At 40.5% G+C, this 16,094-nt stretch overlaps 1 protein-coding gene across 4 annotated transcripts in view; it reads right to left on the bottom strand.

The window, feature by feature from the left end:
* Positions 1-16,094, bottom strand: part of CCNH (cyclin H) — an 837,458-nt gene that overhangs the window by 787,849 nt on the left and 33,515 nt on the right. For 3 of the 4 annotated variants that reach the window (XM_044064153.1, XM_044064152.1, XM_044064150.1), the window contains exon 2: positions 1,957-2,110. The exons of the other annotated variant lie outside the window; for it this stretch is intronic. In XM_044064153.1, coding sequence (XP_043920088.1) covers positions 1,957-2,073 — 117 coding nt within the window. In that variant the 5' untranslated portion in view covers positions 2,074-2,110. The remainder of the gene's footprint in view (positions 1-1,956; positions 2,111-16,094) is intronic. 4 annotated transcript variants of the gene reach the window in all.

Consider the following 16,094-nt stretch of genomic DNA (forward strand, 5'->3'; position numbering starts at 1 on the left):
CCAATACACTTGCCCAAAGTTTCCTGGAATTCATTAATTCCAATGCCCTGGACCAGCTCGTTCTTACTCAGACTAGAGGTAGCAGCATCCTTGACCGGGTAATTACTAACATGAGCAACGATTGCTCTATACCAATAGGCAACTCCTCCCTGGTTAGATCTGACCACAAACTAAAATCACCTTGAAATCCACATCCCTCCCACCACCCTTGCAAAGGTAACCACCAAGAAAAACTTTTCCAAAGCTAACTTTGGGCTCAAACAGAGGTAGCTAACTTCATGGCACTCATGCAAATGGAGATCAGTTGCATGACCACCGAATCATACATAAATGCACTGTACGAACACGTACATAAATGCATGGATCTCACCACACCAATAGAACCAAGGCGGCTAAGCCTCCAAAAGGAAGCCAATCTGGTGATCCCCTGCCATAAACTCTACAACAGAAAGGAAGAGGCTTTGGGATCACGGAATAAGGTGAAGACAAAAGACTGAGTAAAAGCTCCTTATCAGCCTCAACAAAAGTTTGAGAGCTCTCATCAAATCATCTAAAAGCTAGCTATGAAAACAAATTGCAGCAGATAGTAGGGAACCACAAGGCCTTCTATAGTTATGTTACAGGATCTCCATGGCCAAAGCCCAGATTTGCTCTGAGCTGCCTACTGCGATGGTACATCTCCTATACCGAGCAAACAGACGATTATTCCCAAACCATACTGGCAGACAGATTACGCTGGGGAAACTTTAAATAAACACAAAGTAGATGGTCATCAGTAACAGACATCTTAAAAGCACATTTAGTACATTTTTTAAAGCCCGAAGGCCTAGGGGCTTGAGACATGATGTTAAACAATTTCTGACAGGAAATTTAACAACTGTAGAATCGCTTATGACAAAAACCTAAGGCTTACAGAAACAGTGTAAAACACAACCTTAGGTTTAATAACCGGGAACTTTAAAACACTAAAAGTTCAGTTAAACAGTTTGACCGAAAAGGCCCTGGATTGAAAGGGGGGCCGAAACAAACTCTACCAAATCACACACAAGAAATTCACTACTCAATCGTACACAACAGGCAGCAATAGGCAGCAATAGCCGTTAAAACGGCTTTTGTGAAATACAAGCACAAAAACTGACAGAAAAAATAGTTAATAAAAGCTACTCAGCCCAGCCAGCTCGAGACCACGTCCTTGCAGTTAAGCGGCAAACGAGATCTGGGGGACTGATGGTGGTGCATCCTGGGATATAGTAAGCTCAGCCAATAAGAGACTTCGCTCTTTGGCATAAGCGGCATGAAGTCGGAGCCGAGGGATCGGCTCCGAACCCATCATTCAGAATGTAGGCGAGATAGGATCACATAACATCAATATTTTCAACACTATCCCCGCTTTTCTGCCTACTTTATTTGCTTTGTCTATGAGACTAGCAAAGAAAAACAAAATTATTTTAAATATTGAAACATTACTCATTTTCATTAACGTAGTAAATGAACACACAATCCATCATAAGGCACTAGGATACTTGCTTAAGGAAGGAGTACTGTTGCAGCGGATTAAGGAAAATTATGGTGTAAACTAGCAGCAGCACAGAAGAATCATCTGTTCTGTACTCTATCTCATCTTATTTTACAATTAGATAACCAAAGCAAGTTGGTCTGCTGATCCTTTACAGGCATGACCCAGGTACAAAAGTACATTAAAAACAGTAAAAAGTATGCAGACTGCATTATATTACACATTAACATAACAGAAATGAATTATCAAAAGTCTTTGCATTGTTTTATCTCACACACCCATTAACTTGCATTCATCTTCTGCTGTATTATAATCCACAAGACTAACAACTGCAGCAGCAAGTTAAAGGAACTTTTAATTTAGTTTAGAAACTAAATGGTGCATACCATTCACAAAACACAACCAGCTAACTCCCTGACATTTAATGGTTCCATACTTACCTTTCCACTGACTAAAACCTTAGCACGAAACTTTTTATTGGCTTCCCTCCTCAAGTTGGCTAGTTCCTCTTCATTTTTAAAAGTCCAGTACTTCTTTTGTGTGCTGCTGTGATACATAGTGGAAACTTCATATGTTATCCATGTGAAACTAAAACTGTAAAAACAAATATTACGAGAATTAGCTCACTCACTAAACTTTAAAATGATCGATCAGTTAATTATTGCATGTTTTTTTTTAACACACTTCTTCTTTCAGGTTTTCCCAGTTAGGGGTCGCCACAGCGGATCACCCATCTGTTCATGATTGGCAGTGGAGTTTTACAGTGTCGAGTTGCCAGCCTGGCTCCCAACCTTCCACATAAAGCACACACACTCACACCTAAGGCCAATTTAGAGTGTCCAATCCACCTACAGCATGTCTTTGAGATGTGGGAGGAAACCGGAGCACCCAGAGGAAACCCATGTGACCACAGGGAGGACATGCAGACTCCGCACAGAAGGCATCTGAGGTGACAACGCTGTTTTTTTTTTTTAAACACACTGTTCTTACCATACAAAATTTCATCATTTAACATCTATGTGCAACACTGTCACATATGCCTGACATTTTCATTTCAAATTTCTTATCTAAACTTTGATACTTGATGTTTACATATTCAAAATGGTAAATATTTCCATCATGTTTTCAGCAAATTTATAATGTGGATCTCAATACTCCTGCTAGTAGACTCCCTCTCTCTCTTTACTGTACTGCAAACTGCATTTTTTTCTTGCCTCCAATGAAAGTGTGTCCCAAGTTGTACGACCTTTTTAATGAAACAATAAGTAAGCGAGTGTTACAACTTCTAGGCAAAGTATGAATAAAAGTTACATAGTAACCATAACACTACAGCTATATAAGCAGGTCCTTTCTTTTAAACAGGACTAATGTAATGCTGTTACAGAGTTTAGGACAACTTGGCAGCTAAAAAACTTTCCCAGGCTATCGAGTCTCTTCCCTTTAACCATAATGCACTACCTAGGGCCTTTCTCTCCAGTCCTCTAGTATGACATGCAAAGAAGACAAAATAAAACATGCCATTCTAGTCAGTCTGCAGAGGGGTGGGGGAAGGAGTGCTGGGATAATAACAAGAGTAGACTATCATCCAGGTCTACTGTTATACTTAACTTTCACATCTGAAGTCCATCTTCACAGTCCCAAGTTAATCCTTAAAGATGTCTCCCTCTTGTGAGCATAACATTGATTCACAGCTCTCTGCCACTGACCTCTAAAATGCAGGACAAAGCTAAACAGCCTAGGACAAAAGCTCCAAATCAGGGACATTATTGTGGTTCTCATACTTCTCAACCTCTTAGAGCAAGAAATCTGGACAAAGCCATTAATAAAAGTAGGACAGAGGCCCAAAAATAGGGACAATGTTTAAATACTGCTCCTACAAACATAGAAAGTTGATAGAATAACAGGTTTTGAATTGGCATGAATTTTCTGAAGGGTATGAAGTCTGAAACTCAAACATCTGTCTATTTTCTAACTTTAGTCTTTAATGATTTGCTACTAATTTTCCAGAACACCACAATTTTATGAAAAACAGACCAAAATGAGGCAAAAATCTGTACAATTAAGAGGTATGGTCCTAATTTAAGTTCTTAGAAGAAATAAGAATTTGATTTACCATGAACTTTTTGAATTAAAAGAATGCTGCAACTTTAATGAGTGTCCTTATCTTAAAAAAAAATGCTGAGCCAGAATTACATGTTCCCTGAAAATCAGGAACATTGAGAAATATGTTCTGATAAATGTGACCATGAAAAAGAAAAGAATAATAAAAACATGCATACAAAACAAAAAATGGGTACCATATCCAGCTTACAGTCTCCTGAAAAAAAGTATTGAGTGAAGTTCAAGTAGCTGATGCACAAATATCACTCAAATGCTACATTGTTGATAACTGCTTTACAGTAGCTACTGCTACAGCAAAATGTGCTTAAATTCAGAAAGCAAAGTTTTTTTTATTTTCATAGCAAAATGTAATGCAATCAGTCAACTACTTAGCTAAGGTCACTTCAGACACCTTACATCCAAACATCTTTGTAGAAAATGGTACAATTGGCTAAAGATATTTTCTAATAGATTTGGTTCTATTCACAAGAGAATCACACTTGTTTAAAAACAATGCAATACAAGACAGACATTCTCCTTTGTTAGAGTAGCTGGGAAAAAAGACTGATGAATACAAGACTGACTGAGATTAACTTCATTAACTACCTTAACTACGAAGCAAAGACAGTCATTCACTGACACTATTTGCATGGAAGACATTGAATGACATGTTCTACTCATGGACGACTGTATTCAGCAGCACACTATTTTCATAGAAGACTATACACACCGAGCTGAGAGGAGGGGCATTGACTAAAACTCTAATCTGAGATATATAAAAATAAGTATCCTGTTTTTTTTTTTTTTTTTTTTGCTTATTTTTACTAGTTACTGATAGCACTTTGTATTGTCTGCTGCATACTTTTTAATGCTGCATAATTTTTAATGCATTTTTATTGCTATTAACTAATCTACATGGTTGAACTAAAGTTGTCTGCCTTACAGGGCCTGATAAATAAGGATTTTACTGTCACATTGTTTGTAAAGCTTTTTAGCTAGTTTCACTGTGTGAAAGGCATTAACTGGAAATCTTATCTATTTGTTAAGTATCTGTTTGTTTGTTCTGATTTCCTGCCAAGGAGTGTATTATATAACTGGATTTATTTGCAGTTAAAAGTGTTCTGTAAAGTCTCCTTGCTCCATTATCTCTTTAAAAACTTAAATTTTGTGGCTCACTGCTTGTTTTTCTGCTAGGATAAACATTTCTGTAGTAGAGTGTACGCTAGTAGCTGTTGTATAGTCTCAGTTCAGATTTGCTGTCTCTGGGCCCGATCACTTTTGAAGTGGCTGTTCTGAGCACATGTCCAGGCCATCTTGAATTAGTAGAAGCCTTTCTTTTCCTTTGTGGCAGTATTGGGTTGATTGGCTGCTGTCTGGTGGAGGTTGGCTCATCAAGAGCTTGCATGTAAACACTCATTGGTTCTTTTGAGCTTTTTTTTTTTTTTTTTTTAAAGTTGTTGAAGGTTGTATCTCCTGGTATTGTTTTCCACCCTCCCTGCTGGTATCTTGGTGTTATACTTGGTGGCTTTGCAGTTGCCCACCCCTACTGTAAATTTGATCCAACACTCCTCCCAGTCTAGTGTCATTAGCTCATTCTACCTAATACACAGAGAATATTTGAGAAGGCCAACCCACTTAGTTTCCTAACCTTGAATTAGCTTCTGCTTCTCCTTTCTCCCTTTCCTTTAACAAAAAAAAAAAATAATATATATATATATATATATATATATATATATATATATATGTTTTTGCTAGAATCTCCCTATGTTCTGTTTCTCAGATGAGAAGTAGATTTTTTGGCACTTTTTAACTGTAACAACAAAAAAATTCTAAGCTCATTTCCTGCCTTTCCTGTAAATTGTCTAGTCCAAATACAGATTTGTTATATCCAGGACTGTTTGTAAGCTTCTGAGCCCCCCCCCCCTCCAAAGCCTTTCCGTGTTGGTGGGAAGCCTTTTAGCTTATCAGTGGGAGTGGTAAGCACTAGGTAGCCTATCTACCACAAAATGAGTGGTTTCTGGCACAGAAATTATAGTTTATTGGCCGTTTGGGCAGTTTTTCCACTTCTTTCAACTTTCTGGTTTAAAAGCCTGCATTTGCTCCCTTTCTTCCTTTCCTGTAACTAGTCTAATCCAGATACAGATATGCTGTATCCAGGACTGTTTGTAAACTTCTGAGCGGTGTTAAAGTCTGCTCTTCAAAATTTTCCCTTAGATCTGCTAGTTCTCTCCTCTCCTGCACTTTTACTAGCTTATTAGTCTAACACTTTACTAGACTTCTTATAGTAATTATTGTAGCACACAAAAGTGCTACCAGCACTAAACGTTCTACAAGGAAACTGCTCCAGTACTTTTTATTAATGCCCACCCCTCCAGGCATGTCTAAAGGTCAGTTCCCTGTGGTTTCTCCTATCAACCTGGTGAACTTGGGGCATCCTGAGGCAATGTAGCAACTGCCTCATGTACACTGACAACCCTCTCCTCTTACCTCCCAACACTCAGACTTGTGAGAGATGCACTTGTATATCCAAATTGGAAGCCACGTACTCCACAGCCAAGACCGGAATAGCTGGTCAAGAGGAAAAGGTCAACACTTGCACCACACCACATGGAACACACAGCCCTCCAGAACACACACCAGCACTGCCTTCGCATAAGAACACAAACCACACACCCACCTTCGCAGAAGCTCTCAATAAAAATCTACCCAAACAGCAGAGACCTCCAAGGCAGAAATGCACTCTACCACCACAACACAACACTAATCATGAGACACGTAACTGTCCTAAAACAGTGTGCCACTCAATCAAAGCCCCTAAGGCAAAACAGCATGCCCAACACACTAGTCATAGGTGGCTCGATAGTGAGGCACACTGATGTCCCCACTCACTAGGTTGAGCAACGAGAAAGTAACAGTTAGCTGCCTGTCAGGTGCCAGGATCCGCCACATAAAACACACGCACTCAGGTCCCTCAACAACAGGTACAAATATGACTCTGTTGTACATGCGGGTGTGAATTACCCGAGACATACCGCCCTGGACTACATGAAAAAAAGACATGGAGGAGCTCTTGGAATATGTAGCCCAGGCGGGTATGACCCTAGTCCTGAGCAGCATCCTACCATCCCCCAAAATGATACCACAGTACAAGCAGAAAATGACTGATTAAAACAACTGGCTAAGTTTCTGGTGTCATTCTAAGGGGATCCAATATCTGTCTGCCTGGGATGACATGGTTGACAGACCCCGATGCTTTGCCAGAGATGGCCTGCATCTGTCACCCCTGGGCTTCCGAATTCTGGCCAAGGTTCTTGCCACACCTATAGTGCCTTTTTAGGCGGTGTTCCAAATTGCATTTGTTTGTAGCTGTTACAGTGGTAATCTGAGGGTCATGCTGCTCAGTGCTAGAAGTCTAAATCTCAAAATGCACTCGCTCTAAGCAATTCTTAAAATGGAGAACATTGACATTTGTGCCATAACAGAGACCTGGATCAAGGCAGCAGAAAACACCCCAGCACTACCAGGCTATAACTCATTCCACACCTTTTGGCCCCAGAACCTGGACCGAAGTTCCAAAGGCGGTGGTGTTTCCATATTCATAAAGGATGCGCTCACCTCCAGACTGGTAGCCCAACATAACGCATCTGAGATACCTCAGGTGCAGTTAACATTGGGTAAGACAGCGATTCAGGTCATAGCCTGCTATAGGTCTCCAACCATGTCCCAAGTCTCACACTCCACATTCCTAAGCACCCTGGAGAATATTAGAGTCCAACCTAACACTCTCATACTGGGAGACTTCAACTACCCCTCCATTAATCTGGGAGAACTACTCATGTACCAATACACTTGCCCAAAGTTTCCTGGAATTCATTAATTCCAATGCCCTGGACCAGCTCGTTCTTACTCAGACTAGAGGTAGCAGCATCCTTGACCGGGTAATTACTAACATGAGCAACCATTGCTCTATACCAATAGGCAACTCCTCCCTGGTTAGATCTGACCACAAACTAAAATCACCTTGGAAATCCACATCCCTCCCACCACCCCTGCAAAGGTAACCACCAAGAAAAACTTTTCCAAAGCTAACTTTGGGCTCAAACAGAGGTAGCTAACTTCATGGCACTCATGCAAATGGAGATCAGTTGCATGACCACCGAATCATACATAAATGCACTGTACGAACACGTACATAAATGCATGGATCTCACCATACCCAATAGAACCAAGACGCTCGCCTCCAAAAAAAGGAAGCCAATCTGGTGATCCCCTGCCATAAACTCTACAACAGAAGGAAGAAACTGATGCGGAATAAGGTGAAGTCCAAAGACTGGTAAAGCTCCCTTATCAGCCTCAACAAAAAGTTTGAGAGCTCTCATCAAATCATCTAAAGCTAGCTATGAAAACAGAATTGCAGCAGATAGTAAAGACAACCACAAGGCCTTCTATAGTTATTTAAGGATCTCCATGGCAAAACCCAGATTTGCTCTGAGCTACTGCACGATGGTATCTCCTATACCGAGCAAACAGACATTCCCAATATACTGGCAGACAGATTCATTGCCAACTTTACCCCCCCCCCCCCAAGGGACCAGTCACAATACCAGTAGATTGCCAGGCACCCAGTATTACTGTTGCACAGGTTAAAACAGCACTGTCCAAGGCCAAAAATACAGCTTCTATGGGACCTGACAATATCCCTGGTTGTGTTCTACATGAATTACAGACTGAACTGGCACCTCACCTGTGTGCCCTGTTCAATCACAGCCTCACCTCAGGCTTTGTCACTACCGAATTGTGTTCTGCTACAGTCATCCCTTTCCACAAAGGAGGAGCAACTACAGACCCTGGGAACTACCGCCTTATTAGCCTGATGAGTCTGATCTGCAACGCTATGGAATGCATCGTCATGGACATAACAAACAAGGATATAGGGAATCTCCAAACAAGGATATAGGGAGTCTCCAAACTCTGGATCCCACACAGTTTGGTTTTTGTGAAGGGTAGATCATGCCTGCTCAACTTGGTTGACTTCTTCGAGTCAGTCACCAGAGCTGTGGATGAAGGCAAGGTGGTTCACACAGCCTACCTTGATCTGACCAAGTCTTTGATACCATTCCCCAATCAGGAATCCTAGAAAAACTCACTAAGCTAGGCATCAACCCCTATATCACTAGATGGGTTGCAAACGGTCTCACAGGTAAAAACCAACAGTGTGAAAGTAGCTGACTCCAAGTCAGACTGCCGACCAGTCACGAGTGGAGTCCCACAGGGTTCGGTCCTGGGTCCTCTCCTGTTTGGTATCTACTTCGCTGAAGTCCAGGCCAATACGAAGGGACTCAGGCTGACAAAGTTTGCAGATTATTGCAAGCTGGGAGCTATTATTAACTCCCCAAGTGACGTTGACATCATACAGAAAGGCCTCACTGAGACCAACAACTGGTATCAGAACCTCAATGTCAAAAAATATGTCGTTATCCCCTTTAGGAAAAACATGGTTCCCATGAATTACCACATCGATGGTAGTCCACTGAACACAGAAGGCATTAGAAGACATCTAGGAACACAGGTTGTCAGCAACCTCTTCTTTGACCACCACATTGCCACTGTGGTCAGAAAGTCTTTCTGTGTGGCAAATCTCATTACTAAGCATTTTGCATTCATGAAGAAAGAGGTCATTGTCTCCCTCTACTCCTCTCTCATTAGGCCAATCTTTGAATACAATGCCCCAACTGGCATGTACCTCACTAAACACCTGCAACAACTGCAGAGGCCGCAAAAGTACCTCACAAAGCAGATCCTAGGCCTTAAACATTTGTCCTATATGGACAGACTAAAAAAACTCCAACTATTCTCTGTCTCATACCGCCTACTTAAGAGGCAATCTCTGCTTGACTTACAAAGTCATGTCTGACCCAGCTCTGTTAGAAATGCTACATCTAAAGAAATCCCAGTCCCTCTGCACCACACACTCCAGAGACCTCAACCTCATTACCACAATCAACAGAACATGCTGGAGGGACAAGTTCATAACCCAGAGACTGCCCATGCTATGGAACAGACTTCCCATACATGTCAAGCACAGCAACTCACTGGCATTCTTCAAGAGAAATCTTGATGAGTGGATGGGAAATAGAAGATTCACCCCAGGGATCACTCCAGTGGCTTTACTCAGAGGCACTGCGAACCAAGGTTGGGTGTCATGAAGGCAGGGTAATCCTATAGGCTAGGCTTGTAAAGGCTCCAGGGCCATTAGCCTAGTACACACCTATGAGCATATGAACTGGGTGAAGAGGATGTACTGAAATGGCCCGTAACCAAAATTCTTCTGCCTGAAGTGATGGCCATAAAAAACAAATAAATAAATAAATGTAGTGTCTCTCCAACACAGAACAGAAATTCCGCAAAGAAATAGCATCCACACTACCATTAGATGAAGCCGTTGACCATTTCAATTCAACATTCATAACTGTCCTTAACTCCCTAGCTCCTATAAGAACTAAAAGAGTTAAAACAAAAACCACCCCTTGGCTCACCAATGACACAAAAAAGATTATGCTACAAAAGGGATAAAACCTGGAAAGCCTACCATAAACACAAGCAGCCTGAAATCTTCCTTAAGTATAAGCAGTTGAGAAACCTTGCCAAAATACAAGTCATTAGAGATGAAAAGTCTTACTACATCAAATAAGAAGAAAAGCATGCAAAAAATCCCAAACAATTCTGGAACTCTATTAATTCCCTCCTTAGGCCAGGTACAAAAAACAACCCGTCCTGATACCAGCAAATTTGACCTTGAAATTGCCTCCCTATTCAATGCCTTCCTCACCCCTTCCATCGCTGAACTAACCAAGACTTTCACCAACAATAACCATCCTCCCCTCCCTGCTCAATCTTCCATTCCCTTCTCTCTCCCCCCTCCTTCGAACTCAAACCTGTATCCACCAGCCTAATAAAGAAACTTCTCTATAAACTAAAGCCTTGCTCCAATGCCCCTGACAGCATCCCATCCTCCTTCCTAAAGATAGCTTCGGACGCTATTGCTCTTCCTATCAGTATCCTAATTAATAGATCTTTACTTGAATCCTCTGTACCTAAACTATGGCACTCTGCTTTCATTCTTCCTCTCCACAAGGGTGGCAATAATTGTAATGTCTCCAATTTCCACCCCATAGCCATCCTCTCCCCCATCTCCAAAATCCTTGAAAAATGCATCCACCTGCAGCTCCTGCCATTCCCTACCAAACACCAACTACTCTCTCCTACCCAACATGGCTTCTGCCCAGGACACAGTACTAACACCGCCCTTCTCTCCTTCTTGCACTCTGTCAATTCTGCACGTGACTATGGTAATATAGTATCCTCTGTTCTACTAGACGTATCCAAAGCTTTTGACACCATCTCTTCATACCCACCTTCTGAACCACCTCTCTAATCTCAACCTTTGCCAAAAAACTCTTTCCTGGTTCTCCAGCTTTCAAACAGGTCCCAAGCTGTGAAATGGGGCCAAGCCACCTCTATTTTCCTCCCTACCTCTACTGGAGAACCCCAAGGTTCCATACTCAGCCCATTACTATTCAATATCTTTATAAATGACTTCCACAAAGCCATTCCTAACACCAAATTGTCCAATACGCTGACGACTCCACTTTGACCTGCTGTGCCTCTAACCTAACAGAGCTCCAAGCCCTAACACAAAGTGCCTTCTCAACCACTGAAAACTGGATGCTCCAAAATCATCTCTCTAAATGCAAACAAAACTAAGCTCCTCCTTTTCTCCCCCTCGAAATCCTCCTCTCTTGATAAAAACTCATTTCAAATTACCAGCCTTGACAACTCCACTATCAAGAGAGTTCCCTCCACCAAACTTCTTGGTGTTACAATTGATGACCAACTAAAATTCAATACTCATATCCAGCTAAACATAAAAAAAAAAAAAAACACACATAAAACGTGGCTTACTGTATAGAAACAATCACTTCCTCTCTCCTCCCACCAGACTAACTCTAGCCTCTACCTACCTCCTTCCTTCCCTTCTATATGGTGCTCCCCTGTTCACTAATTTATCATCCACACTTACTTCCAAATTGGAACAATGTTGCAATAAAATTTCCAGATTTGCCACAAATGCCAAATCCTCCTCTCATCACTGCACCTCCCTTCATTCTCTAACTGGCTTGAACTCCCCAATCAACTTTACTTTCTCCAAAATTACCACAGCCCACAAATTATTGTTCCATCCTACTAACTGCCCTGCTCTTTCCAATATTCTTCAACCTTATACCCCCCTTAGATCACTTAGATCTCACCAAAACCTGATCACCGTACAAAGACCCAAGCACCCTGCAGGTCAGCTTCTCTTATCCTTTACCCTAGCTAAAAGTGGAATGCCCTCCCCTACAGACCAAGGGCATGTACCAAACTTAATAACTTCAAAACCCAACTTCATTCCTACCTCTATCTAAACAGGAAATGCAACTGCACTCTTCAGCTTACCTCTCAAGCTATCTCCCCCCCTTTTCTCCTGGCTAACCGTAACTACATAGTAATTTTTTTTTATGCTATAAGCCTGTTTTTTCCCTCCTAAACAAAATATAAATTGTTAGCTTTTATTCTTTTTTAGCAACCTGCTATCTGTAATGCAAACTATCTTGAATTTTATGTAATTAAACTTTAGTTTCCTGTTGGAGCTTTTCTCCCCGGGCCTCCACTGAAAACGGGCCCTCAAGCCCAGTGGACCTCCCCGGTAATCAAACTGAAATAAATAAATAAATACATACCTTTGCCTTAAAAGGAAGGTACAGCTCAGAATTGGTTTGAACAATTTGAACTTCAAAGGAGACAGAATGAAGAGTACAATGAACTTTAGTAAAATGAATAACGAAGACATACTGAAAAAACAGTACCAAAATCCAGTAGCACCACCAAAGAATGCTCCAGTACACAAATTAGAAGAAAACAAAAAAGGAGCGTAACGCCATAGACATAAATCTGGAACTTAAGAACAGGATAAGCGCTTTCGGCATGTGCCTTCCTCAGATCCTGAAAACAATTCCTACACACAACTATTTGAGAAGGAATAACAACAGATCATGCAAGAAATCTGAGAATGAATAAGGGTAGACCCTACTACTCTCAGCAGTATATTAATGGAATGACAATACGTCCTAATGTAGGGCAGGGGGCCATGAGGGTCAGCCTTACTTACAGTAGTGATAATTCTACAATATGGAATAATCAAAAAATACTGGCCTGTGTTAACATCAGACAATAGATTGAAAGAAATAGTAGGGACCTGTGTGAACATCAGACAATAGATTGAAAGAAATAGTAGGGACCACACCTCACTTTAGTTTTAAGAAGAAGAAAAATCTAGAGAGGCTGCTTTGCAATAAAAGCTGCAAAGCCAAAAGGAATGAACATACACATTCCGGCACATGGAAATGTGGCAGATGCAAAGCCTGTACTGTTGTCAATACCAGTAATGTTTTTACACATCCAGTTACAAGAAGGACATACCAGTTTTTTGGAAATGCCAACTGTAATAGTAAGAATGTGGTATATATGTTGCTATCTGTACTTTTTGCCCATGTTTTTATGTGGGCAAAACGAACAGGATGCTAAAAGAAAGAATTTTTAAGCACCAATCTGATATACGCATTAAGGTGGTTACAAATGCATTGTATGCACATATTCGAGATAATGCCACCCATACATTTACATTTATGGTCCTTGGAATGGTTCGTCCAACTATAAGAGAAGGGGATGTAACAAGTCAAATGGAAATGGAAGAATCTAAATGGATAACGGACTTGAGGGCTGATCGTTTCCCAGGGTTTAATGGTGGTGTTCCACTTAAACCATTCCTGAAGGAATGAAGATTGACTTTTTGCCATTAAGGAAGCTCATTATATATTTATTTTGTACTTCCTATCCGTCTTTGTTACAGATGTCAGCTCTGTAATATTCCTTCTGTACACTTTCTATAGAATAGGTGTTTATTCATGCTTTCATTTCTTTCAAAGATGTGTACATGACATCTTTTAAGTTTGGAGTTATAGTGTATTCTGCTATTAATGGGTGAGTTTTGTGTCTATTTTGTTCATAATATGAATTCTGAGCATTCACCAGACTTCTATGCGATGACAATAGTTGTTTGTTGTACATCAGGCTGTGACTCTTGCTTCTTAAAATTATGGTTGTGAATCTGCTATATTAACATTATGAGCTCTGAGTTTTTAACAGATTTACAAGCTGTGTAATGGTTATGACAGCAGTGTTTTATTTATTTACTATAAGTTTTAATATTCTATGCTGATTGTCTTTAAAAAATGTAGTTTTGTTATAAGCTTGGATCCAAGTTATTTTAAAACATGTTTTTGTTACAAGTGCACTATGAAAATGGGGAGTAAGCGTTGCTTTGTTTCATTGCCTCATATTTTTTAATTGCTTAATTGCTTTTTAACTAGATTGGTTAGCTGGTTCTTAAATAGTTGTGTGTAGGAATTGTTTTCAGGATCTGAGGAAGGCACACGCCAAAAGCGCTTATCCTGTTCTTGTTTTTGTTGTATTAACGTTCCAGTTTTATGTCTATGGTGTTACGCTCCTTTTTTGTTTTCTTCTAATTTGTGTACTGGAGCGTTCTTTGGTGGCGCTACAGGATTTTGGTACTGTTTTCTTGTTTTTATCTGCAACACCGCACATAGACTGAACAATGACTTATCTAGCAACCAGTATTCTGCTGATTCAGTCAGTAAGAGAGTGTTGACATAACTACAAGTAACGTCAACCCTCTTCTGAACCTTAATATGGACAGTACGAAGTTATTAATACCTGTTGATTCAATAAATGACTTAGGTTTTGAAGAAATATTCAAAACAGTGGAGAATGCAGCCTATTGCTTAAAGCGTTTGCAATGGCAACGCTTCCACATGGAGGCGTGCCTTCATCACCAGCTGATTCCCTGTGGACTAAGAGTTAAATGTATGCCTAGCTATGGAAATACCTACCCGGAATTGTTAGCTAAATGGCAGGCAATTAACATCCACACTAAACTTCAGTTACATGAAGCTACTTATTGACTTCTTTAGGCCACAAGAAGAGATTAATAAAGTCATTGAAAGTAAACAAAAGGAGCTAGAATCTGCGGATTTGTCTGAAGCTAATCTGCATAGGTTGGAGAACTTGCAAGACAGACTAGCAGCCTATGAAATGAAATTGAAGGAACAGAAGAGCCAGAAGTTACTAAGGGATTATAATATTAAACAAGGCCACCTTTTTGAATGGCCTAGAGCCCCTAGGTAGGGTGACAAGAGGAGTGAGAATGAGGTCACTGCAGCCAACCAGATGCATAAGAGGCAAGATGAAATGCACCATGAAGTGACAGAGCAGAGGTTCATCAAGAGCCCGTACTGATATAAATGCAACCAATGGGAGTGTGTGTGCTCAAAATGATGATATAGAATGTTTGACTGAAGGAACCGTTGAGGTTCCCATGGAGCAAGTTAACAATACAACACATGCTCCTAATTTTACTTGTACAAATAAATCATCCTCTATGCACACTATACAAACAGGAGCCGTACCCAAGAAAGGAGATACATCGACCTATTGAACAGCAACTTCCTTTTTTAATACATGTGAAGGAGCCACATGTAGGCAGACCTGCAAGCAGAGAAAGGAAGAGAAGGAAAGTTCTGTGATGAATTCCTTAGTTGTTAATATCTCGAATAGTATTCTGAAAAAAAAAAAATCTACTTGAGAAAGGATTAAGTTTTATAGCAGCTTTACTTTCACCACTGCATGAGTTTGTGACTGATATAAAAGTGTTTTGGACGTAATGTGACATTAAAACATATTTTTGGGTCCAATGTTAGATCAGATCATGGCCCTGAAAGACCACCTAGGAAGCCTAACACGTTTGTTCCAGTAAGCCATCCTACGGTTGAGATTTTTATGTGCTTATGTGAGCAAGAACTAGCCAAAATTAGAAAAGATGGCAAAGGTAAACACTATCAGAATTTGACCAAAGAAGAATTGGATGCTTTAAAAGCACTACAAACTAATATACTCAGTGATCGAGAAACATACTTAAGAATTATGAAGAAAGAAGCTGATGTGATGAAAAGGAGGATAGAAGATGTACTTTATGAGATGCTTATGAACAGGAGTATAACAAAAGAACTATATGAATTTTTCATAGTAGAACATCCTGTCATGTCTATCATCAAATCCATAAAGACAGCTCTAAACCACCCATGCGTCCCATAGTGGCAGGCAGGGGATGGTCAACGGAACCCCTTTCAGTCTTTTTGGAAAATGAGCTGAAAAAGCTATTTAGTGATTACAAGAACATAGTGAAAGATACGGCACAGTTCCTACAGCATTTACAGGAAGCCACTTCTAACATCTATGACTTCTCCCATTTGCTATTAGTCACTATGGATGTTCATAGTTTGTTTACATCAATTCCTAACTC

The sequence above is a fragment of the Protopterus annectens genome, chromosome 2.part2 (assembly GCF_019279795.1).
Source record: "Protopterus annectens isolate FY-2018-M chromosome 2.part2, PAN1.0, whole genome shotgun sequence".
In the NCBI taxonomy this organism is placed as follows: Eukaryota; Metazoa; Chordata; order Ceratodontiformes; family Protopteridae; genus Protopterus; species Protopterus annectens.